Source organism: Doryrhamphus excisus, chromosome 7, assembly GCF_030265055.1.
Source record: "Doryrhamphus excisus isolate RoL2022-K1 chromosome 7, RoL_Dexc_1.0, whole genome shotgun sequence".
NCBI classification, from domain to species: domain Eukaryota; kingdom Metazoa; phylum Chordata; class Actinopteri; order Syngnathiformes; family Syngnathidae; genus Doryrhamphus; species Doryrhamphus excisus.
Genome location: NC_080472.1, coordinates 4,463,476 through 4,488,518, shown reverse-complemented (window position 1 = coordinate 4,488,518; position 25,043 = coordinate 4,463,476). Strand labels below are relative to the sequence as shown.

At 42.3% G+C, this 25,043-nt stretch overlaps 1 protein-coding gene across 3 annotated transcripts in view; it reads right to left on the bottom strand.

The window, feature by feature from the left end:
- ntrk3b (neurotrophic tyrosine kinase, receptor, type 3b) overlaps positions 1-25,043 on the bottom strand; it is a 244,882-nt gene that overhangs the window by 92,697 nt on the left and 127,142 nt on the right. For 2 of the 3 annotated variants that reach the window (XM_058078820.1, XM_058078821.1), the window contains exons 9-12: positions 23,619-23,924; positions 22,436-22,450; positions 16,921-16,976; positions 12,966-13,068 (exon numbers count right to left, since the gene is read on the bottom strand). In XM_058078820.1, coding sequence (XP_057934803.1) covers positions 12,966-13,068; positions 16,921-16,976; positions 22,436-22,450; positions 23,619-23,924 — 480 coding nt within the window. The remainder of the gene's footprint in view (positions 1-12,965; positions 13,069-16,920; positions 16,977-22,435; positions 22,451-23,618; positions 23,925-25,043) is intronic. The other variant, XM_058078822.1, reaches the window with a different exon arrangement.

The following is a 25,043-nucleotide window of genomic DNA, read 5'->3' as shown; positions in this document are numbered from 1 at the left end:
ATCATGGAGGGGTCTGAAATTTTCATCGTAGGTGCATGTCCACTGTGAGAGAGATAAACTAAAAAGAAAAATCCAGAAATCACAATGCATGATTTTTTAACAATTTATTTGTGTGATACAGCTGCAAATAAGTATTTGAACACCTGTGTATCATCTAGAATTCTGACCCTGAAAGACCTGTTAGTCTGCCCATTAGAAGTCCACCTGCACTCCATGTATCATCCTGAATCAGATGCACCTGTTTGAGGTCGTTAGCTGCATAAAGACACCTGTCCACCCCATACAATCAGTAAGACTTTAACTTGTAACATGGCGAAGACCAAAGAGCTGTCCAAAGACACCAGAGACAAAATTGTACACCTCCACAAGGCTGGAAAGGGCTACGGAGCAATTACCAAGCAGCTTGGTGAAAAAAGGTCCACTGTTGGAGCTATCATTAGAAAATGGAAGAAGCTAAACATGACGGTCAATCTCAATCGGAGTGGAGCCCCATGCAAGATATCACCTCGTGGGGTCTCAATGATTCTAAGAAAGGTGAGGAATCAGCCCAGAACTACACGACAGGACTTGGTCAATGACCTGAAAAGAGCTGGGACCACCGTTTCCAAGGTTACTGTAGGTAATACACTAAGACGTCATGATGTGAAATCATGCATGGCACGAAAGGTTCCCCTGCTTAAACCAGCACATGTCAAGGCCCGTCTTAAGTTTGCATATGACCATTTGGATGATACAGAGGAGTCATGGGAGAAAGTTTTATGGTCAGATGAGACCAAAATAGAACTTTTTGGTCATAATTCCAATAAGCGTGTTTGGAGGAAGAAGAATGAAGAGTACAATCCGAAGAACACCATCCCTACTGTGAAGCATGGGGGTGGTAGCATCATGCTTTGGGGGTGTTTTTCTGCACATGGGACAGGACGAGTGCACTGCATTAAAGAGAGGATGACTGGGGCCGTGTATTGTGAGATTTTGGGGAACAACCTCCTTCCCTCTGTCAGAGCATTGAAGATGGGTCGTGGCTGGGTCTTCCAACACGACAACGACCCGAAGCACACAGCCAGGAAAACCAAGGAGTGGCTCCGTAAGAAGCATATCAAGGTTCTAGCATGGCCCAGCCAGTCTCCAGACCTGAACCCAATCGAAAATCTTTGGAGGGAGCTCAAACTCCGTGTTTCTCAGCGACAGCCCAGAAACCTGACTGATCTAGAGAAGATCTGTGTGGAGGAGTGGGCCAAGATCCCTCCTGCAGTGTGTGCAAACCTGGTGAAAAACTACAGGAAACGTTTGACCTCTGTAATAGCAAACAAAGGCTACTGTACCAAATATTAACATTCATTTTCTCAGGTGTTCAAATACTTATTTGCAGCTGTATCACACAAATAAATTGTTAAAAAATCATGCATTGTGATTTCTGGATTTTTCTTTTTAGTTTATCTCTCTCACAGTGGACATGCACCTACGATGAAAATTTCAGACCCCTCCATGATTTCTAAGTGGGAGAAATAGCAAAATAGCAGGGTGTTCAAATACTTATTTTCTTCACTGTACATTACATTTGTTTTCAAACATGAGATACATGTTTTTATTTTTTCGGGAAGACAGTGTCGGAAAACGGAATGTTCTTTTCACTTCCCTACATCTCCGCACCTCCACTTTTAGAAAAGGCTATAGAGCCATTGTGGAGCTCAAAAGGAGCCACTGAACTATTGATGGCCCCGCGTCTTAAAATGGAGACGCAGCCAAAAGCAGGCGGTCAGAGTGCATCCTCCACCGCCACTTTACTCACCTTTTACTTGGACTTCACAATGTGCGGCGCAGTGGTGTGCACAGGAGACACCATGACCACACAAGGCACTTAGCTATTAGATGCCCACCGCTGATAGCTCAGAGTGAAGGGTCGACACAAAATAGCTATTTTGTCCGCGATCGCCCGCACCGCCCCGCATGCACTATGCAGCCGCACGGCCAAACGGCGAGGGAAGAGCTCATGCAACTTTTACGCCGCGCTAAATAAGTCAACAGCCCGTATTTGTATTTTCGCATCAAGAATGCAAAAAGAAACTTTGAGAGGATGCCGACATGTTCTACTTCCTCACAGGAACGCTAAAAGAAGCGGATTGTCAGGGAAAACAGCTGCAGACGATGACGACAGAGTTCTCTTTAGGGGGATAGAGATATGACAAGAAACACTTTGAGCGAAGTGGGGGGGGGGGGGGGGGGGGGTATAAAACGCACTTAGCATCGCACCTGATGTTCTTTACTCGGCAGAGCCCATCTGTCCGTTGAAGAGCGACATACAGTTAGGGTGGGGGATGAGGGTAACAGCACCCGGCAGGGACCTGCATCCGTGTAGATCGGGGCTGAAAACGCCCCCAAGAAGAAGTTTGACCGGGTTGACACAACTCAACTGACGATCGAGTCGACACAACTCCACTCAGACGATCGGGTCGACAACTCAACAGACGATCGGGTCGACAACTCAACAGACGATCGGGTCGACAACTCAACAGAAGATCGGGTCGACAACTCAACAGAAGATCAGGTCGACAACTCAACAGAGGATCGGGTCGACAACTCAACAGAGGATCGGGTCGACAACTCGCAATTCAACAGACGATCGGGTCGACTACTCACAACTCAACAGAAGATCAGGTCGACAACTCACAACTCAACAGAAGATCGGGTCGACAACTCAACTCAGACGATCGAGTCGACACAACTCAACTCAACTGACAATCGGGTCGACACAACACTGTCAACTCAATGTCCGGTGCCTAGCTTACCAACGTACAGTACATGAGAAAACGGAATGAGACAAGTCATCTTATATCCCACAGATCTACACATGCAAACCCCCAGTTGGCGCCAAAACACTTCTCTACAAGCGAGCCGGAGCTTTTCTTCCTGTCATTCCCACACACCAGCAATCTGGAAAAAAAGACAAGTCTTGAAAAACATCCCGGCTCGTCCTTTATTGGGGGCAATATGGTAATAAAAACTAATGTATACACAAGTGATATACCCTCAATGATTTAGCTTCAAAAGGTGTAGCGTGTTGAAGCCTTGAGAGTGCTACAAATGGTCACATGACTCTGAGGCATGTGTTTGATGACTAAATTCACATGTTGGACCATCGTCATCACATGATCAGCGAGTGTCAAGTCTTATTGGCCGGCAGCAGAAGAAAATAAAGCTCACCCTGGCCAGCCGAGGCCGAGCAAAGGCAGTGATGCAATAAATACTACTGCTGTGTGTGTGTGTGGTGGTGGGGGGTTGGGGCATCATCCCGGGGCCTGGTTCAGGTAATGTAGTGAAGAGGAGGGTAAGCCGTCCTGACGTGCACGTCTGGATCACGGAGGTTAGCCGGGCTGCCGCGGGCTACCATCCATGGAAGTACAACCACGTCGGTGTGTGTGTGTGTGTTGAGACATGTCAGTGTCAGATGTGTGTCACAGCAGCTCCTTGGGTACAAAAAAAAAAAAAAGACATGACGCCCATTTGTGTTTGACTATAGAAGAAATATATTATTACTACATTCCTGGTTCTAAAAATAAATAAAAAAATTGCATTTGCGGTCAGAATTGTAATGCAAAATAGCAGCTAATTATTAAAACTATCAATTAGTGGTGCCCGGCGGTCGAGTGGTTAGCACGCAGACCTCACAGCTAGGAGACCAGGGTTCAATTCCACCCTCGGCCATGTGTGGAGTTTGCATGTTCCTGTGCATGTGTGGGTTTTTCCGGGTTTCCTCCCACATTCCAAAAACATGCTAGGTTAATTAGCGACTCCAAATTGTCCATAGGTATGAATGTGAGTGTGAATGGTTGTTTGTTTATATGTGCCCTGTGATTGGCTGGCCAATGAATTAGTGGTGCCCCCTATGGGTTGATTTGGAATACAGATGGCAATGCAAAAACATTTTGGTGGATGAAGGGCCATGTTTTTCCAACCAGTACTGCTCAAATTTTACATACATGGGCCCCCCAAGTGAGTCCCCTAGTGCCCCCCCACCCCCCCACAGTCACCTTTATGTGTAGAGCGTTTCAGAATAATCTGTGGTGCCATCTTATTGCGGTGAACATTTTTAGTAACATGTAAAACAGATACCCTCCATGTTTTATCATGATTACAATCAATGATCAATGACAATTAGTTGCCATGGCGCCCACCTTTGGCAACCAACATTGCTCAAATTTGACACACCCATGGGCACCAAATTTGATAACATGATATATTTGGGGATTTTACAACAGTGCCACCATGTGGTGCATTTATCGGAACAATAACAGCACGAGCAGTGCGGTGGGCGTGCACCCGTTGACCAATTTTTTTACGCTTTTGCATGAAGAGTTCCATCAGGGGCTGATGAGCGTACAACGTGAAGAACGTTTGAAGCATAAATGTGCATCGCATCTGCATGCAGGGTAACAAAACCTAGCAAAAAAAGGGGGCGCAAATAACCGATTTTACCGGGTTATCTTTCAACTGAGTGGCCCTCATTCCATGATTTGTCGGCCAACCTCCCCCCACCCTAACCACCCCGACCCCGCTGTGCTGCCTCAGCCTTTTTTGCCTTCACTCCATAATTTAAACTCCGTAGTGAAACGCGGCCAAAAATAGCTGGAGTATCATCTGCGCCGTATGTTAACACCCCGCAGCTGCCAACAGCCATTGTGGACGGGACCCTGGAATTAACCACAACGCAGCGCTCAAACGTGGCGTTCAATCTCGCCTTGCCTTTCGTAAATCACCCGAGAATGGTTTTATTTCCAAAAACTCCAAATGTTAAATGACGGAAAATATCCGTGACACGCTTTGTGTCCTCACAAATATTACTCTTCATTTCCTCACTTGGCTATTGTTGTCCGTGGCTTCCTGGCGGATGATGCAACGTTTACAAAACTTGAAGTTTTAACGTGTTATGCGTGTGATGCTCATGCGGCTCACTGTTCTACTTTTCAAGACAATGGACTACAAGATGCGTTCATTTCAGTCAGAGAAATGAAATAACATAAAATCTCATTTGGAAAGGCTGAGAAAATTGCAGCATTTACTTTTAATTATTATTATTATTATTATGATTATTAAACCCACACTCTTTCTTAATGGCGCGTAATAGTAGAAAACGATCGAGTCGACACAACTCAGACGATCGGGTCGACAACTCACAACTCAACAGACGATCGGGTCGACAACTCCACAGAAGATCGGGTCGACAACTCACAACTCAACAGACGATCGGGTGGACTACTCACAACTCAACAGACGATCGGGTCGACAACTCACAACTCAACAGACGATCGGGTCGACTACTCACAACTCAACAGACGATCGGGTCGACAACTCAACAGACGATCGGGTCGACAACTCAACATACGATCGGGTCGACAACTCACAACTCAACAGACGATCGGGTCGACTACTCACAACTCAACAGACGATCGGGTCGACAACTCACAACTCAACAGACGATCGGGTCGACAACTTAACGGAAGATCGGGTCGACAACTCAACGGAAGATCGGGTCGACAACTCAACAGAAGATCGGGTCGACAACTCAACGGAAGATCGGGTCGACAACTCACAACTCAACAGACGATCGGGTCGACAACTCAACTCAGACTATCGAGTCGACAACTCACAACTCAACTCAGACGATCGAGTCGACAACTCATAACTCAACGGAAGATCGGGTCGACAACTCACAACTCAACAGAAGATCGGGTCGACAACTCAACTCAGACTATCGAGTCGACAACTCACAACTCAACTCAGACGATCGAGTCGTCAACTCATAACTCAACGGAAGATCGGGTCGACAACTCACAACTCAACAGAAGATCGGGTCGACAACTCACAACTCAACAGAAGATCGGGTCGACAACTCAACAGAAGATTGGGTCGACAACTCACAACTCAACAGACGATCGGGTCGACAACTCAACTCAGACTATCGAGTCGACAACTCACAACTCAGACGATCGAGTCGACACAACTCACAACTCAACTCCGACGATCGGGTCAACAACTCACAACTCAACAGAAGATCGGGTCGACACAACTCACAGTCGTAGAAATGAAATAACATAAAAAATCTCATTTGGAAAGGCTGAGAAAATTGCAGCATTTACTTTTAATTATTATTATTATGATTATTATTAAACCCACACTCTTTCTTAATGGTGCGTAATAGTAGCAGCATCCTCAACTTAATCAACAAATGATATCGGGTGACTTATTACATTTTCTGGCCCAAAAAACAACAAAACTATTATGCACATAAACGCTATCATGTGCAAATGATTTCATGGCATTGCCAGGGGGTCTCAGCTGTGTTGTCCAAAATACGGACTCAATGCCGGAAGTTGGGCTGTTTAAAAGTATCTGCGCTCGACTCCGACAGACAAAGCGGTTTTCCGTGAATCCCTCCTTAAATAAGGGCGGCACGGCGGGCGAGTGGTTTGCGCGCAGACCTTACAGCTCGGAGACCAGGGTTCAATCCCACCCTCGGAGTGGAGTTTGCATGTTCTCCCCGTGCATGCGTGGGTTTTCTCTGGGGACTCCGGTTTCCTCCCGCATTCCAAACACATGCTAGGTTAATTGGCGACTCCAAATTGTCCATAGGTATGAATGTGAGTGTGAATGGTTGTTTGTCTATATGTGCCCTGTGATTGGCTGTACGCCGCCTCTCGTCCGAAGACGGCTGGGATAGGCTCCAGCACCCTCTCAAAGCCCATTTATCAAAACTGTATAGTTCTCATGGGAGTCAAATGGAACCAAATCGGTCCCTAGGGTAAAAAGTGTGGCAATATATGCAAATAAGTAAGGCATAATCACATTTTAAAGATAATATATATTTTTTTTATCCAGGCCAACTTTCATACATTAAGCCATAAAACATTTTTTTCAAGATGTGTAGTGAAGCCTGGAATTTTTTTTATTTTTTTTTTTTTTTACAAAGTAGTAGAGCAGGTAAGTAAGGCATAATCACATTTTAAAAATAATATATATTTTTTTATCTAGGCCAACTTTCATACATTAAGCCATAAAACATTTTTTTCAAGATGTGTAGTGAAGCCTGTATTTTTTTATTTAATTTTTTTTATTTATTTATTTTTACAAAGTAAAGTGGGCCGTATTTAAACACTTGGCGGGCCGAATGTGGCCCCCGGGCTGTAGTTTGCTCACCACTGTAGAATCGTGTACAGTATATATACGGGGTGAGAGGTCGTCTATGGTCATGAACGAGGAAGGAGGTCATCATGAAAAGCTTCAAAAGCGAACATTGGAGGACAAACGAGTGTTTGAAATGATATTTTCCTGACAGCGGGCCCCCATAAACGCACCTTAAAAGTCACTTTTGTATAATAATAATAATAATAATAATAATACCCGTACCTGCATCAGGGTTGTTTGTAGCAAAAGAGAAGAAGATAACGGGGAGCATCATACTTATTGACACGCTGAGTGTCTTTCTCTAAAGACGCTGAATATCGATTCCCTGCAGACAAACCTCTCCTTTAAAGCCACCCGCCCCCTCCGTCCCCCCTCAGCGCCTGCAGCCACAAAGCCAAGAGACCAGCCCGATGCTTAAAAGGTAAGCCCGAGACGTATCGATCTGAGACACGGGTACACCATGAGTCCATTTTCTAGCGCACATCAAGACCGAATATACGGCACATAAAAGAACAAAAAAAAAAAAAAAAACGCTCTTATGTACAGTCAGAGATGCACAACTGCAGGGCGTCCATTTGTGTGGAAGAGGCTAGCAAAACCTACAACAAAAACACATAAAAGACTTCTGATTGAAGACCCGCAGACAATGCGGGATCAAACAAGCAAAAGAGACGCTGTGATTTAGTGCTGCGAAAATCCATTAAGGCTCCGTCTCAAGGTAATGACTTCTTTGGGGGTTCCAGCTGATTCTACACACACACATAAGCTAACACACGGAAGCCATCAGGGTTTTTGTGGAGAACATTGCGAGGTCCCGACCGACATAGCCCACCATAGAGACATCAGCTCTTCTGGGTCTTTTATATTCTCATTCACGCCCTGACAGCCGACGGACAATGTCTCTATTCCAAGCCTCCGAAAAACCTCAACAACATCCCGACATAGGCCACATTTACCAGGAAACATCACGCGCCAAGTCACATGTTCTATACCAGTACTAGAGCATAATATTAGCATTATTGTAGCATCTATTATACATTTTATACAAATCGTTTGATTTTCTTCTTGGTAGGTTGGCCGATATTCCTTTGGTTTATGTTAGCTAACATTCTTCTACTTCCATTTGCTGATATTCTTCTAGCCATGTTCAATACTACTACATACCGTGGGTATATTTACCGACATTCTTACAGTTACGCTAGCCAATACTCCTTTGGTATTCTTCTAGTAACGTTTGCGGATATTTTTTCAGGTAAAATCGCTAATACTTTTTTGGTTTGCTGGTATTTATTTAGCTACTTCGCTGAAAATTTTGGCTACGTTTTTTTGTTATTCTTCTCGCTATATTCACTGATACACGTTTGCTACATTTGCTAATACTCTTGACTATCTTTGTGAGTATTCTTCTAGCTACGTTTGCGGATATTTTTCAGGTAAAATCACTAATACGTTTTTGGATTGCGAGTATTTCATTAGCTACTTCGCTGAAAATTTTGGCTACGTTTTTTGTTTTTCTTCTCGCTACATTCACTGATACACGTTTGCTACATTTGCTAATACTCTTGATTAGCTTTGTGAGTATTCTTCTAGCTATATTTGCTGATATTTCTTCCAGGTAAAATCACAAATACTCTTTTGGATTGCTAGTATTTCATTAGCTACTTCGCTGAAACTTTTTTTTGGCTATGTTTGTTGTTATTCTTCTCGCTACATTCACTGATACACGTTTGCTACATTTACTAATACTCTTGACTATCTTTGTGAGTATTCTTTTGGCTATATTTGCTGATATTTTTTCCAGGTAAAATCACAAATACTCTTTTGGTTTGCTAGTATTTCATTAGCTACTTCGCTGAAACTTTTTTGGCTACGTTTGTTGTTATTCTTCTCGCTACATTCACTGATACACGTTTGGCTACCTTTGCTGATATTATTTTAGCTATGTTTGCTGACACTCTTTTGGCTACACTTGATATTATAGCTACATTCACTAATACACGTTTGGCTACGTTCGCCGATACTCTTTTAGCTACATTTGCTTATATTCTTCCAGCTACATTTGCTGATACTCTTCTGGCTACCTTTGCTGATATTATTCTAGCTATTTTTGCTGACACTCTTTTGGCTACACTTGATATTACAGCTACATTCACTTTGTTGATATTCTTCTAGCTACATTAGCAGATGTAGCTAGGTAAATCAGCTTAGTTGGCTAATGTTTGTCCAGCTACGTTTGCTGATATTCGTCTAAGTACATATGCTGATACTCTTTTGCTTATGTATGTTTGCTGATATTCTTTGAGCTACAATATTCTTTTGCAGACATGGCTCATGGATCTGGATCTAGATTACGCTGATATCCGAACCTGATCCCAATACTGCATCGTTTCAACCACATAAAAGCCTGAAAGCCATGCGTGAGGGTAAACTTGTTTTGAAGTTGCAGGAAATGATATTGGGTTTTTTTTAGCTTTTAAAACCAGGACTTCCTGTCAAGTCTGTTTTCCACCCATCTGGATTCGTCAAAGCTGTGAAGGAGACCATCTGGCCTGTCAGGTTCCATCAGCCCCGCCTCTCACCCGTTGCCAGCTGCTAATAGGCTGCAACTCCCCGCAACGCCGCACACCAGTGGCGCCCAGACTTTTCCCACCAAAGGATTGCGGGGGCCATTTTGATCCATCCGAGAGACATGGACATAAACGGGTTCCGCCGAAAACGAAGAAAACTACATGTGATGATGAAGACATGCACTTTTCTTTTTTTTTTTTTTTTTTTCCATTTCTCATCATTCTAATTCCCGTTCCCATCCGCCCAGTGTGTCGTATAGCGTGACATTCCGTAAAGCCTCATTACCTCGTAAGACTCATCCTTGATTGGAGCCGTCTTGGAGCCAATGCAATAATTGCCACCTCCTAAATAATTACAGCCCAGAGTTTCTTCTTGGCGAGGTATAAAGTAAATGAACTAATCCTGTAAAGTAGGTCATTAAGGGTGGCGGGCGACGGCGGCGGCTAATGCTACTTCACACCACGCTAACGATATGGAAAAGAAGAGCAAGCTCGCCGGCTATAGGGGTGACATTGGGTGTCATTAAAAGAAACACAAGTAGGAGGATAAAGAGCATGCAATGGAGGACATACTCAATTAACTCTGTGGCGCTGGTGCTAGCAGGTAGCTAGCCGGTAGCTACACAACACAACAAGAAGTAGCAAAGTGGTAAAATAAACCATTTAAACAAGAAAATTGTCCAAGCTTGCCATTGCTTATACTTCAGCTAATTCACCCTTCTCCGTCATGCTAGTCAGCTTACCAGCTAGCTTACGGCTACAATGGCACTTCAGAAACAACACAGGCGATTTAAAGATTGCGGGAAGCCGACCCAACAGGCTATTTAGCGGTTAGCAAGACAGCCCTAAAACAGCATTAAAACCTTAGTCGCCCATTCAAACGCAGATAGCATCAGGGTAAGTAGCATAATGTTGCTAACTGATTTATACATTGACAGAGGCTACTAGGCTAATTAGTTAGCTATCTGAGGTAGCGACTGGAACTTCACCAATCATGCACACTAGCAACTGTAGCTCCCAGACTAGTTTGCCAGAAAACGTTCAAAATGTTTGCGTTGCTAGTTAGCTTACAGGCTAGCAGACAGATCAACTGCTGTGGTTTGTCTGCCCGAGTTTTTGGCAGAAGTGGGGTCACCAATTAGCACAATTTACACATTAATAGGTGTTGACGCTAGCAGGCTAATGAGTCGCTATTGCTTGCCAATGGTGGCCGACCGACACAGACAGGCCGGTTAGCTTTCCACCCAGCTAATCATCCTTTAAAAGCACAGATTCATACGCTGTTAGCGTCTGCCAGATTAGTTAGCCAACTAACAACAATGGCTGACGCTGCTGGCCGGCCTTGAGCAGACACACAGTGGAAGCTAGCAGGCTAGTCGGCTAACCAGTCCATCCGAACGCTGACAACAACAAACAGAATAAAAGCTACCGCTAGCACGCGGCACAGGTTTAAAAGCAAAGCAGGCGATTTAAAGATTGCGGGAAGCCGACCCAACAGGCTATTTAGCGGTTAGCAAGACATCCCTAAAACAGCATTAAAACCTTAGTCGCCCATTCAAACGCAGATAGCATCAAGGTAAGTAGCATAATGTTGCTAACTGATTTATATATTGACATTATTTATACATTGACAGAGGCTACTAAGCTAATTAGTTAGCTATCTGAGGTAGCGACTGGAACTTCAATCATTCACTTATAGTGACTGTAGCTCCCAGACTAGTTCGCCAGAAAACGTTCAAAATATTTGCGTTGCTAGTTAGCTTACAGGCTAGTAGACAGTCTCCTCGAGTTTTGGCAGAAGTGGGGTCACCAATTAGCACAATTTACACATTAATGGGTGTTGACGCTAGCAGGCTAATGAGTCGCTATTGCTTGCCAATGGCCGGTTAGCTTTCCACCCAGCTAATCATCCTTTAAAAGCACAGATTCATACGCTGTTAGCGTCTGCCAGATTAGTTAGCCAACTAACAACAATGGCTGACGCTGCTGGCCGGCCCTTGAGCAGACACTTATTGGTGGAAGCTAGCAGGCTAGTCGGCTAACCAGTCCATTTCTAACGCTGACAACAACAAAACAGATTAAAAGCTACCGCTAGCAAGCGGCACAGGTTTAAAAGCAAAGCAGGCGATTTAAAGGGAAGCCGACCCAACAGGCTACATAGCGGTTAGCAAGACAGCCCTAAAACAGCATTAAAACCTTAGTCGCCCATTCAAAAGCAGATAGCATCAAGGTAAGTAGCATAATGTTGCTAACTGATTTATATATTGACATTATTTATACATTGACAGAGGCTACTAAGCTAATTAGTTAGCTATCTGAGGTAGCGAATGGAACTTCACCAATCATGCACTTATAGCAACTGTAGCTCCCAGACTAGTTCCCCAGAAAAAAGTTTAAAATATTTGCGTTACTAGTTAGCTTACAGGCTAGCAGACAGTCTGCTCGAGTTTTGGCAGAAGTGGGGTCACCAATTAGCACATTAATGGGTGTTGATGCTAGCAGGCTAATGAGTCGCTATTGCTTGCCAATGGCCGGTTAGCTTTCCACCCAGATAATCATCCTTTAAAAGTACAGATTCATACGCCGTTAGCGTCTGCCAGATTAGTTAGCCAACTAACAACAATGGCTGACGCTGCTGGCCGGCCCTTGAGCAGACACTTATTGGTGGAAGCTAGCAGGCTAGTCAGCTAACCAGTAATAAAACAGAATAAAAGCTACCGCTAGCAAGCGGCACAGGTTTAAAAGCAAAGCAGGCGTTAGCTCGAGTGTGACTAATAGAGGCGGCCAACAAATGACACAAGGGCGTTTGAGTAACACCAGAGACACAATTTGGCAAGACCCGCCATGATTAAAGCATCAGAAAAAAGCCAAACAATCCAAAGTGAAGCGAGTGCCTGGGCGTGATGGACAGCTCGCAGTCGGCTAATGAATTCAGGCTCTCGTTGGCGCCTCCCTGCAGATAGCCCACAGTAAATAGATGAGGTGTTTGTCCAACGCATTGACCTCATTTCCGCACACAATGCCCTTCAATATTGATCCTGCGCTCCAAAATGCATGAGGGACACAGCAAAATATACGCAACACGCAAACACGTCCTGCTGAGCCAATAGCGTGTGCCGATTGTCCTCTCGCAGGGAAAAACAAAAACATGACGTGTCCAAATGAGAGCTCTTGGGGGGGTGCAGCAAAACGGGAAGACAAAACAAGACGCAGACTCACCTTTCATTCCGAATTTGGAGCGTCTCCCGTACTTGTTGATGAGGACGAAAAGAACCAGGAGGAGGACGCAGGCGAAACCCGCCAAACCCACGGCGATGGAAACCTGCATGGGGGAGAAGAAGACATTAGGATATTAACGACTTCATAATTTATGCTAAATTATTATTTTTTCTTTTTAAAGGTGTTGTAGTGGTTAGCGTTCTGGACTTCTGGAGCAAACGCCCCAGGTTTGAATCTCCACGTCTGGAGTTTAAAGGCCTCAAGCCAAAAATCAGTATGCAGATCAAAAAGATCCGCTCTCGCCACTTCGTAATCAGGAAAAAGCCAAAAGAAACAAACATCCTTTCAAAAAGGTAAACGCCAAACAGGCTTCGCTACACATCTTAAAATCCATCCACCACGTCCTTCAAATTAAATCATGCTGAGATTTGGGGCATAAATAAATACACCATATTCTAGGTCAATGATATCAGACATGAAATAATATAAATAGGAATTACGGATAAATATATCAGGCAATAATAATAATATAATAATATCAGGCAAAATGGCATCCATTAAATAATCAATTAATTAATTCAGGATAAATGATATCAGATAATGTGGTATCCATTAAACACATGAATTCAGGATAAATGATATCAGACACAATGGTATCTATTAAATAATAATAAATGAATGCATTCAGGCTAAATGATATCAGACACTATAGTTTATATTACATAATAAATGAATTAATTCAGGATAAATGATATCAGACACTATGATATCTATTAAATCACAATAAATGAATGAATTCAGGATAAACGATATCAGACACTATGGTATCTATTAAATAATAATAAATGAATGAATTCAGGATAAATGATATCAGACACTATGGTATCTATTAAATAACAATAAATGAATGCATTCAGGATAAATGATATCAGACACTATGGTATCTATTACATAATAAATGAATGCATTCAGGATAAATGATATCAGACACTATGGTACCTATTAAATCACAATAAATGAATGCATTCAGGATAAATGATATCAGACACTATAGTTTCTATTACATAATAAATGAATAAATTCAGGATAAATGATATCAGACACAATGGTATCTATTAAATAATCCTAAATGAATGAATTCAGGATAAATGATATCAGACACTGTAGCTTCTATTACATAATAAATGAATGAATTCAGGATAAATGATATCAGACACTGTGGTATCTATTAAATAATTATAAATTAATGAAGTCAGGATAACTGATATCAGACACGATGGTATCTATTACATAATAATAAATGAATGAATTCAGGATAAATGATATTAGACACGGTGGTATCTATTACATAATAATAAATGAATGAATTCAGGATAAATGATATTAGACACGGTGGTATCTATTAAATAATTATAAATTAATGAAGTCAGGGTAACTGATATCAGACACGATGGTATCTATTACATAATAATAAATGAATGAATTCAGGATAAATGATATCAGACACCATTGTATCCATTAGATAATAAATGAATGAATGAATTGAGGAATAAGTGATATGAGAAACAGTGGTTGTCAGCATTCTTTTCCATAGCATGCAAAGCCCATGTAGCGTGTGTGTGTGTGTGTGTTGCCTCATAAAAGTACACAGTTTGAGTTCTTTACTCAAGCTGTTGCATAATTTTGCTCGCGTTCCGCTAAAGTTTTGGGTGTCGTGTGTGCATACAGATGTTTGAAACAGAATTGTTCCCCGAGGTGGTCTCGCTGCTCTCGTGCGTAGACGGCAACGCCGGCGCTCTGCAATGTTATGTAACGGCAGTGCGCTTTAGCCTTTTCTGAAAGGTGGCCATTTTATCCCTGCTGTCAGTCCAAGAAGCCATCACGGTTACTCTGGGCTATTTTCACTCGTAGGACCGTCACGGCAGTGAAAGCGCAGGTGTGATTAATAAAATGAATAATGGCCGCCGACTGCTCCCTGGCCACGTCCGAGCGCCATCGCTCACATGGCGGCCAGAATGGAAATCGGCCATTTTCAGGTTATTACATCTTTGTTTTGTCCCGCTAGAAAGAGCAATTATTCCCACGCGGGGCAGCCAAACCTTTTAATCACCTGGCATGTTTTTTTTTTTTTAAGTCCAAACGCTGGCGTGCACATGTTGCCTGATTTAAAATGAATCATTTAGATCTGTTTTATTGTATTTTTTTTTTAAAAGGCAACAAAATCACTTTCCAAGGTAAAATGATCACACCAGGCTAGCATAGCGGCGCTAATCACAGATTGGAGGAAAATTTGGGTACTTCATTTTTCTTCTCCATCAGTTAAGCCACACACAGCAGCACCGATTCTTATTTTCCGGACAACTAACAAATAGAGCAGCATATCATGCACCGTCTGGTAAATCCAATTTTGAAAGTTTTCCCATTTTCCAAACTACACCACAGTGCAAAACGCGGAGTAGAAGCAAAATGAAATCCAAAAACATTTTAAATTCCTTGGTGACTTGAGCAGCATATCATGCGCTGTCGTGAATTTCCATGAACCTAACAAACAAATGGCAATAGTAATAATGACAAAATATATTCTAGTAGTGACGCAGCTGATTTGTGGACATTTTGGGTGCTTCTCTTCCCTTTTCTTTACATCAGTGAGGCGCAGCAGCATACCATGCACTGTCTTTGAATATTTTATAGTGCGTCAAAACTCTCACTCTTTCCATTGTTTCACCAAGACTATAAAATAGACAGTATAATAACTATATAATAGTCACAACCAAACTTCTTCCTCAGTTAAGCGAACCACAGCAGCATATCATGCACTGTCTTTGAATATTTTACAGTGCATCAAAACTTTCACTCTTTCCATTGTTTCACCAAGACTATAAAATAGACAGTATAATAACTATATAATAGTCACAACCAAACGTCTTCCTCAGTTAAGCGAACCACAACAGCATATCATGCACTGTCTTGAATCGTATACTATTTGGGAGAACAGCGATAATCATATGTTGTTTTGATAGAGCCAGACAGCAGCAATGTGGACATTGTGCATCCAAATGTCTTCATATTTAAAATTCCTGTTCAGCAAGCAGCATTTCATGCACTATCACATATATTATTTTCATGACCAAATGACAGACGGTGGTAATTCTGGTTTTCAATCGGTAACAACATCATTTGTGGCCATTTTGGGTGTGATTGTCTTTGTTTTTCGTCTTCGGTTCAGCGAACCACAGCAGCATATCATGCACTGTCATGATTATCGCTGTTCTCCCAAATATATGATTCAAATGTTGTTTTGATAGAGCCAGGCAGCAACAATGTGGACATTTTGCATCCAAATGTCTTCATTTTTTAAATTTCTGTTCAGTAAGCAGCATTTCATGCACTATCACATATATTATTTTCTTGACCAAATGACAGACGGTGGTAATTCTGGTTTTCAATCGGTAACAACATCATTTGTGGCCATTTTGGGTGTGATTGTCTTTGTTTTTTAGTCTTCAGATCAGTGAACCACAGCAGCATATCATGCACTTGAATGTTATTTTTCTGACAAACCGACAGGTGAAAGTAATATGTTCTATAGGTAACGACACGCAGCAGAATTTGTGGGCATTTGGGTGCGACTGTCCTCGTTGTCCTCGGTTCAGCAAGCCACGGCTGCATGCAGCATATCCTGCACCGTCTCATGTCTTCTCAGCCAAACTCAATGACTTTACTATACACATTTGTAGTATTTTGCTACAAAGAACGCAAGAAGTGTATACTGTATGGGGGGGTGGGGGGATGTGATGTGCGTAACGCTTTGTGTCCACACATTCCAAACACCTCAAGGCCGCTGTTTTGACAAAAATGAAATAATGCGGAGTCCAGCGGCGACGTCTTCACACAGATGTTTTAATTAGCATCATTTAGGAAGGGAGGGGGTAAAAAAAAAAAAAAAAAAGCTCACCCCGAACGTGTCCTCGTCTGGGCGTCCCGAATCAGAGTCTGTCGGTGCCGAAGGGACTGGAAGACAAAAAAAAACAAAAAACACAACAATCAGTCAGAATGAAGTTTGTGGTAATGTTTTAATGACGGCATGCAGGGAACTACTGGACGGAGGGGGCGGGGGGGGGGGGGGGGTAATTAATAAGCAGAAGCAAGATGCTGTGTAGTAAAACAACTGTACATAAAGTACACACTACAATGGACACTACTCACAAAAAGTTAGTTGACCCAAACTATAATATCCGCAACTTTTTACGAGTGGTGCTTACTCGAATTTATGCAGTTAATCTCATTTTGATTTTTTTTTTGTCTTAATGAGGGAAAGTTTGTGGTTTCTTTGGTAAAGACATTCATCTCAGAGAAAGACTTGTTTTCATATTTAATATGCAAATCTGTGTGGTGCAGTTTTGTCTAAATAACACTTCAGAGGATGCAGATTAGGACTATAAATACTAAGCAAATATGGACGCCCCGAGGAAATGTTTGCATTTAGCAAAATGTTCATGGCTGCAGTTAAACGCGCTCTTCTTTATCAATAAAAGTGACTCATTGCACTCCCAACTGCTTCGATTCCAGCAGCAACCTCAAAACATCCATAATCACCAGGAAAAAAAAAAAAAACCTGGAACGCAAAACAAACACGTGCAAATTTAGAGCTGACATACGATCCAAAAGTGCCAGGAATACGTCGCTTTAAAAATCCTTACAGTGTTCTACAACATTTCTAAAAAGCGTTAAACCTGTAAATATCGTGTAATGTGCGTTTCTCAAACATAATCGCCGTTCTAGTGCTAAGAATACTTCATTATAGTTAGCATTAGCATTATCTGTTATCGTTAACATTGCCATTTTCATAAAAGAACTAGCTAACCAATTCCCGCCAAAGAAGATAATACATTACGGGCCGGGATTCACGTTAAAGTGCTAAGATTACTTCATTATAGTTAGCATTAGCATTATCTGTTATCGTTAACATTGCCATTTCCATAAAAGAACTAGCTAACCAATTCCCGCCAAAGAAGATAATACATTTTGGGCCGGGATTCACGTTAAAGTGCTAAGAATACTTCATTATAGTTAGCATTAGCATTATCGTTAACATTGCCATTTCCATAAAAGAACTAGCTAACCAATTCCCGCCAAAGAAGATAATACATTTCGGGCCGGGATTCACGTTAAAGTGCTAAGAATACTTCATTATAGTTAGCATTATCTGTTATCGTTAACATTGCCATTTCCATAAAAGAACTAGCTAACCAATTCCCGCCAAAGAAGATAATACATTTCGGGCCAGGATTCACATTAAAGTGCTAAGAATACTTTATTATAGTTAGCATTAGCATTATCTGTTATCGTTAACATTTGCCATTTCCATAAAAGAACTAGCTAACCAATTCCCGCCAAAGAAGATAATACATTTCGGGCCGGGATTCACGTTAAAGTGCTAAGAATACTTCATTATAGTTAGCATTAGCATTATCTGTTATCGTTAACATTTGGCATTTCCATAAAAGAACTAGCTAACCAATTCCCGCCAAAGAAGATAATACATTTCGGGCCGGGATTCACGTTAAAGTGCTAAGAATACTTCATTATAGTTAGCGTTAGCATTATCTGTTATTGTTAACATTGCCATTTCCATAAAAGAACTAGCTAACCAATTCCCGCCAAAGAAGATAATACATTTCGGGCCGCGATTCACGTTAAAGTGCTAAGATTACTTAATTATAGTTAGCATTAGCATTATCTGTTATCGTTAACATTGCCATTTCCATAAAAGAACTAACCAATTCCCGCCAAAGAAGATAATACATTTCGGGCCGGGATTCACGTTAAAGTGCTAAGAATATTTCATTATAGTTAGCATTAGCATTATCTGTTATCGTTAACATTGCCATTCCCATAAAAGAACTAGCTAACCAATTCCCGCCAACGAAGATAATACATTTCGGGCCGGGATTCACGTTAAAGTGCTAAGAATACTTCATTATAGTTAGCATTAGCATTATCTGTTATTGTTAACATTGCCATTTCCATAAAAGAACTAACCAATTCCCGCCAAAGAAGATAATACATTTCGGGCCGAGATTCACGTTAAAGTGCTGAGAATACTTCATTATAGTTAGCATTAGCATTATCTGTTATTGTTAACATTGCCATTTCCATAAAAGAACTAGCTAACCAATTCCCGCCAAAGAAGATAATACATTTCGGGCCGGGATTCACGTTAAAGTGCGAACAATACTTCATTATAGTTAGCATTAGCATTATCTGTTATCGTTAATATTGCCATTTCCATAAAAGTTACCCTTACCATACATTATATCTTTATCGGTACTCTTACCATTTTTGTTAGCATTATCATTACCATGCGTTAGCATCATCATTCATGTATCTTTAGCCGTTATCTTTAATATCGGTTTTGGTCTGTTTCTTTTTGTTAGCGTTATCGGTAAAGTTAGTGCGATGGGTACCATGATTATTATTATTATTATTGTTACCGCTATTGCTATCACTACCGTTATAGCTATCGGTATGGTCACCGACATAGCTAACGTTATTTTCTGCACCGTTACTGTAGTCATCACCGCTCCCAAAATAGTTAGCATCATAGTTAACCATTACTATTGTCATTATCGTTATCGTTCTGTAACCGTTATGGGCACTATTATCGGTACAGTTAGCGCTATAGTCGTCTTTAGCTGTGCTGTCGGCATAACATTACATAACATAATATTAATTATTTTTATGGTGGTTTTTGTTCTACTGTGTGACCGTTATGGTCATCGGTACCGTGATTGTGAGTATTATTATTATTATTGTGATTATCATGACTGTTACCATTTTTAATATTATTATAAGTTTTGCGGGGCGGCACGGCGGTCTAGTGGTTAGTGCGCAGACCTCACAGCTTTGACCAGGGTTCAATTCCACCCTCGGCCATCTCTGTGTGGAGTTTGCATGTTCTCCCCCGTGCATGCGTGGGTTTTCTCCGGGTACTCCGGTTTCCTCCCACATTCCAAAAACATGCTAGGCTAATTGGCGACTTCAAATTGTCCATAGGTATGAATGTGAGTGTGAATGGTTGTTTGTCTATATGTGCCCTGTGATTGGCTGGCCACCAGTCCAGGGTGTACCCCGCCTCTCGCCCAAAGACAGCTGGGATAGGCTCCAGCACCCCCCGCGACCCTTGTGAGGAAAAAAAACGGTAAAAAATTATAAGTTTTGCCTTATTCGTATTACCTTGTCGGGCTCAAAAATGGTCAAAAAGGAGTAGGAAGAAGCAAATGGGAAATGTGTATTGCATAAATTGATTATGATGGCTTCAAAAGGGTCGCATGAAAGGTGTCCTAGTACTAGTACTAGTAAATACTAGTACTGCAACAAAGCAGTATTTTGGGTGAACGAGCAGCAGCGAAGTGTTTGGTGTAGCCATGAAATGAAATGAAGACCAACCTCCAGTCAGGACTACGAGAACTAAACGAATAACCCGCCTGCTCGACTGGCCGCCGCGCAGCATCATGCAGTCACATAGCGCGGCATCATCATCATCATCATCTTCTGCCGTCCTCAGCAGCCCGTCATTCTCCTCTCCACGCCTCGACTCCCTCACACACACACACACACCTTCCCCCGTAATGTTTCTCATTACTTAAACACCTCTCCTCTCCGCAGCCTCCTCCCGCGGTCGCCGTCAAGTGCTTTAAATGCGTCCCTCCCCGGGCCGCGCCGCCGCTTCATAATCCTCGGCTGATGAGGAAGAACGTCCTCGTATGGAGATGGATGACGACTCCCGTGAAGGTCAGAGATCACAGCCGCCCGCTTTGTTTGAGCTGTCAGAGCGCCAGCAGGCCGCGACGCGCGTCAGGAACACCGAATGTATGGCGCTCAGTGCCAGACTACTACTACTACAACTACTACTTCATATATGAGAGTCAGCTCCTGTCACATACAGGATCTTTGATTGCTGTTTTGAATAACAGACTGCAAAACAATAGAGTTCCTGTCACATAGACAACCTTTGGCTAGGATTTTGGCAATTCGGTAAGTAGCCGTGAAAGGCTACTGTCACATAGATGATCTTTGACTAACATGTTTAAAGTAAGTAACAGTGGAAGGCTACTGTCACATAGATGATCTTTGACTGACATTATTAACATACGTAATCGTTGAAGGTTATCGTCACATAGACAATCTTTGACTAACATTTTTAAAGTAACCAACCGTGGAAGGCTACTGTCACATAGATGATCTTTGACTAACATGTTTAAAGTAACTGTGGAAGGTTACTGTCACATAGATGATCTTTGACTAACATGTTTAAAGTCAGTCACCGTGGAAGGCTACTGTCACATAAATGATCTTTGACTGGCATCATTAACGTAAGTAATCGTTGAAGGTTATCATCACATTGACAATCTTTGACTAACATGTTTAAAGTAAGTAACCGTGAAAGGTTACTGTCACATAGATGATCTTTGACTAACATGTTTAAAGTAAGAAACCGCGGAAGGCTACTGCCACATAAATGATCTTTGACTGGCATTATTAACGTAAGTAATCGTTGAAGGTTATCGTCACATAGACAATCTTTGACTAACATTTTTAAAGTAAGTAACCGTGGAAGGCTACTGTCACATAGATGATCTTTGACTGGCATTATTAACGTAAGTAATCGTTGAAGGTTATCGTCACATAGACAATCTTTGACTAACATTTTTAAAGTAAGTAACCGTGGAAGGCTACTGTCATAGATGATCTTTGACTGGCATTATTAACGTAAGTAGCCGTGAAAGGTTACTGTCACATAGATGATCTTTGACTAACATGTTTAAAGTAAGAAACCGCGGAAGGCTACTGCCACATAGATGATCTTTGACTAGCATTATAAAAACTAAGTAACCATAGAAGGTTACTGTCACGTAGATGATCTTTGACTAGCATTATAAAAGGTAAGTAACCATAGGTTACAGTCACACACAGAGGATTATGAAGTGTTTTTGTCAGTCGGTCCTGAAAACCAGCTCCTGACACATACAGACTACTTGACCTTTGACCTTGTTTACCGGAGGACCTCAAGAACGGCGGTCATGTTCAAAAACATAAACAGCAGAACTCTCCTGTGTGTAGTATAGCTCTTTGTGAAAGGATGAAATCCGGGACAATTTAGCTAAAAACATCCAGCGATAAAATATTAACAAAGAGAAAGGAGAGTGCTCTTGAGCCAAGCATGACAGACGAAGACACACTCAACGTCTTCAATAGACACAAATAGCAGCACACAAAGTGAGCACATTTCGTCATGGCGACGTCTCACTTAAGCAACCACTTCCTTGCTATAAGTACGTGTGTGTGTGTGTGTGTGTGTGTGTGTGTGTGCAAAGCAACACTTAAAAAGACAAAACTAAGACTAAAAAAAAATTTAAAAAAGGGCAAATCTAAGCAGGTTTTAAAAGGTGAAAATCCAAAATACTCACCCAGTTCCACCACGTCTGCAAGGGAGAAAACAAAGAGAGTCACGCGGCGTGGATAAACTGACAGGAGGATATTAACCTTGGAATATTGACCACGGGGAGAAATTTGGCAGGCTTTGTGGGTGTTCAAGCCCTTTCCCCTGTGCACCGCGCCGGAACAATCTACCTGCCTGAACTTTGCTTGAACCCCGCAAGGCTCGCCAGCCGGTGGTGGGGTGGGGGACGCCTTATCCAACCAACAACCTTGTGGTGGCAAACTTTAATAAAAGAAGACTACGGCGGACCCCCCCCCCCCCCCCCCCCACACCCCCCACCTCAGAAGAAATGGACAAGGTATTGTCCCATTGGTGAGGGCAGGTCGGGGGTTCTGGACTAAGAAGTTGGACTAAGAACTGCCCATTAATGATTGGGTTGTATGATCTAAATGATATAGACCAGGGGTCTCAAACATGCGGCCCGCGGGCCAAAAGTTTAATGTTAGTGTGGCCCGCGCAAGTTTGATATGGATGCTGTATGGTATCATGTACCCAGAAAAAATTATTACGTTTGATTAATGTTCATGTTAAAGGTTAAATAACTGTTAATAGTTATCCTCCCTATCCGTGTGGAAGTGGTAAGTTTTTGGCTATTTAAGTTTAAAGGAAATAACTTGAAGGCTACCGTTTAGGTCGCTAGCTCTCTAGTTTGCAAGTTAGCATGTGCCTCAAGACCCTGCAGTTGCGCAATATGTTGTAAATAAAAAGAGAAAAACTTCTATGTTTGAAACTAACTGACGGTTGACAGCTTTTAAGATGTGTAGCGAAGCCTGTTTTTAGTTTCCCCCCGCAACCCTCGTGAGGAAAAAGCGGTAGAAAATGAATGTCATGCTAGGTCGGAATTTTCACTGGAAAACAAAACAAACATAAAAATGATAACTTCTATGTTTGAAACTGACAGTTGACAGCTTTTAAGATGTGTAGCGAAGCCTGTTTTTAGTTTCCCCCCCGCGACCCTCGTGAGGAAAAAGCGATAGAAAATTCATGAATGAAAAACCTGCGATCCCGCAGTTGATAATCGGTGCGGCAAATGGATGGGATGGGTGGGATTTGAATGGCTGAGCGTATGGGATGCTAAGCAAGATGGCGTGTTTGCGGCGCTAACGACGCATCCGCATCCCAATCGTAACCGAACCGATCATCTCACTCACCTTCGTCATCGATGCCCGGCGCCATGAGGAAGTGACCGTACACCGTCTTGTTAACCGTTCCCAGAGCATTGCTAGCTTCCAGGGTGTAGTTTCCGTTGTTGATGTGCGTGGGGTTCTGGAACGTCAGGCAGCCTTCCAGGTAGTCCTGGTAAAAGTCCATTTCGGTACGGATGTACTGGTTGTGGAGGATCTCCTTGTTCTTGTGGAACCAGCGCAGCTTGGGGTGGGGGTAACCGCGCACCGTGAACTCGATGCAAGTGTCGTGGCGCTGCTCGGGCTCGGCTAGTCTCAGGATGATGGGAGGAACTGCGGAAGGAGGAAGGAGAGGACATGGAGGGATCAATTGCCTGGTCCAGTTTGTGATGCGTGGCATCCAAAAAAAAAAAAACTTTATTGGTACACTGCCGCTGCAAAGGAATTGATATTATCCGTTGGACGTAGAAATCCAAAACTTCCTTCCTCGGAAATCGTCGAGCGTCCCCAAAAAATAAGCGATGCGGCAGCAGGCTAAATTTAAGCTTGTTTGGATTTCCTGTGGAAAAAGATGACATTTAGGAGGCAGCGGCGTGCAGCTTTACGCGGGAAGGCGGAGACAACATGCAAATGAGGGAAGTCGTCCTGCCTGAAGGACCCTTGATCCTTTTCTCAGCCCCCCCCCCAACAATACTGTAGTGTGGAGGGGTACGCTTTGTCAATCAAAATCAGCCATTGGAGTGCATAAGACAGTGTGGGGGAGGGGGGCAGTTGTATTTTATGAGGAAAAAGTTATACTCATTTTTGGAAGAAAATACAGAATTTTTACACACGAATTTAATTTCATAAAATTATTTATGGAGAAAAATCGACAAATTTAACAAAAAAAGTAGTAATATTATTATTATTTTTTACAAGATTAAGTTTTCAAATTATGATTTTTAAAAAAACCTGACAAAATGTACAAGAATAAAGTACTAGTATGATAAGAAGTAATCACAGGTAGGTTGCCCACAGCCACATCTTTTGAATCCCATATTGCCAATGATGCAATGAGGCCCCGGCGGTTATTTGCACCCCCACTGAACGAGTGGACGAGGGTTTGGGTTTTTACGAGGAAGAATGACTACACAAGAGTCTGAAGTGTTGCGACATCAGGAGGTTGCCTACAGCCACAGATGTCTTTTGACCTGCTGCTAATAGCCTAAGAGCCCCTGGTGGTTATGTTTTGTATACAGTGCACCCGGTGACTATAAAGTGACTCTGTAGTTAATTGAATAGAAACTTTAATGACAAATAAAAAAACTACATTAGGTTGCCTACAGCCAACAATTTAAATTGCCCTGCTGCTAATTAATGACCCTGGGAGTTATGAGTTTTTTTTGTTGTTGTTTTTTTTTTTTACCACAAACCTGGTGACTAAAGACACTGCAGTTAATCAAATCAAGGTGT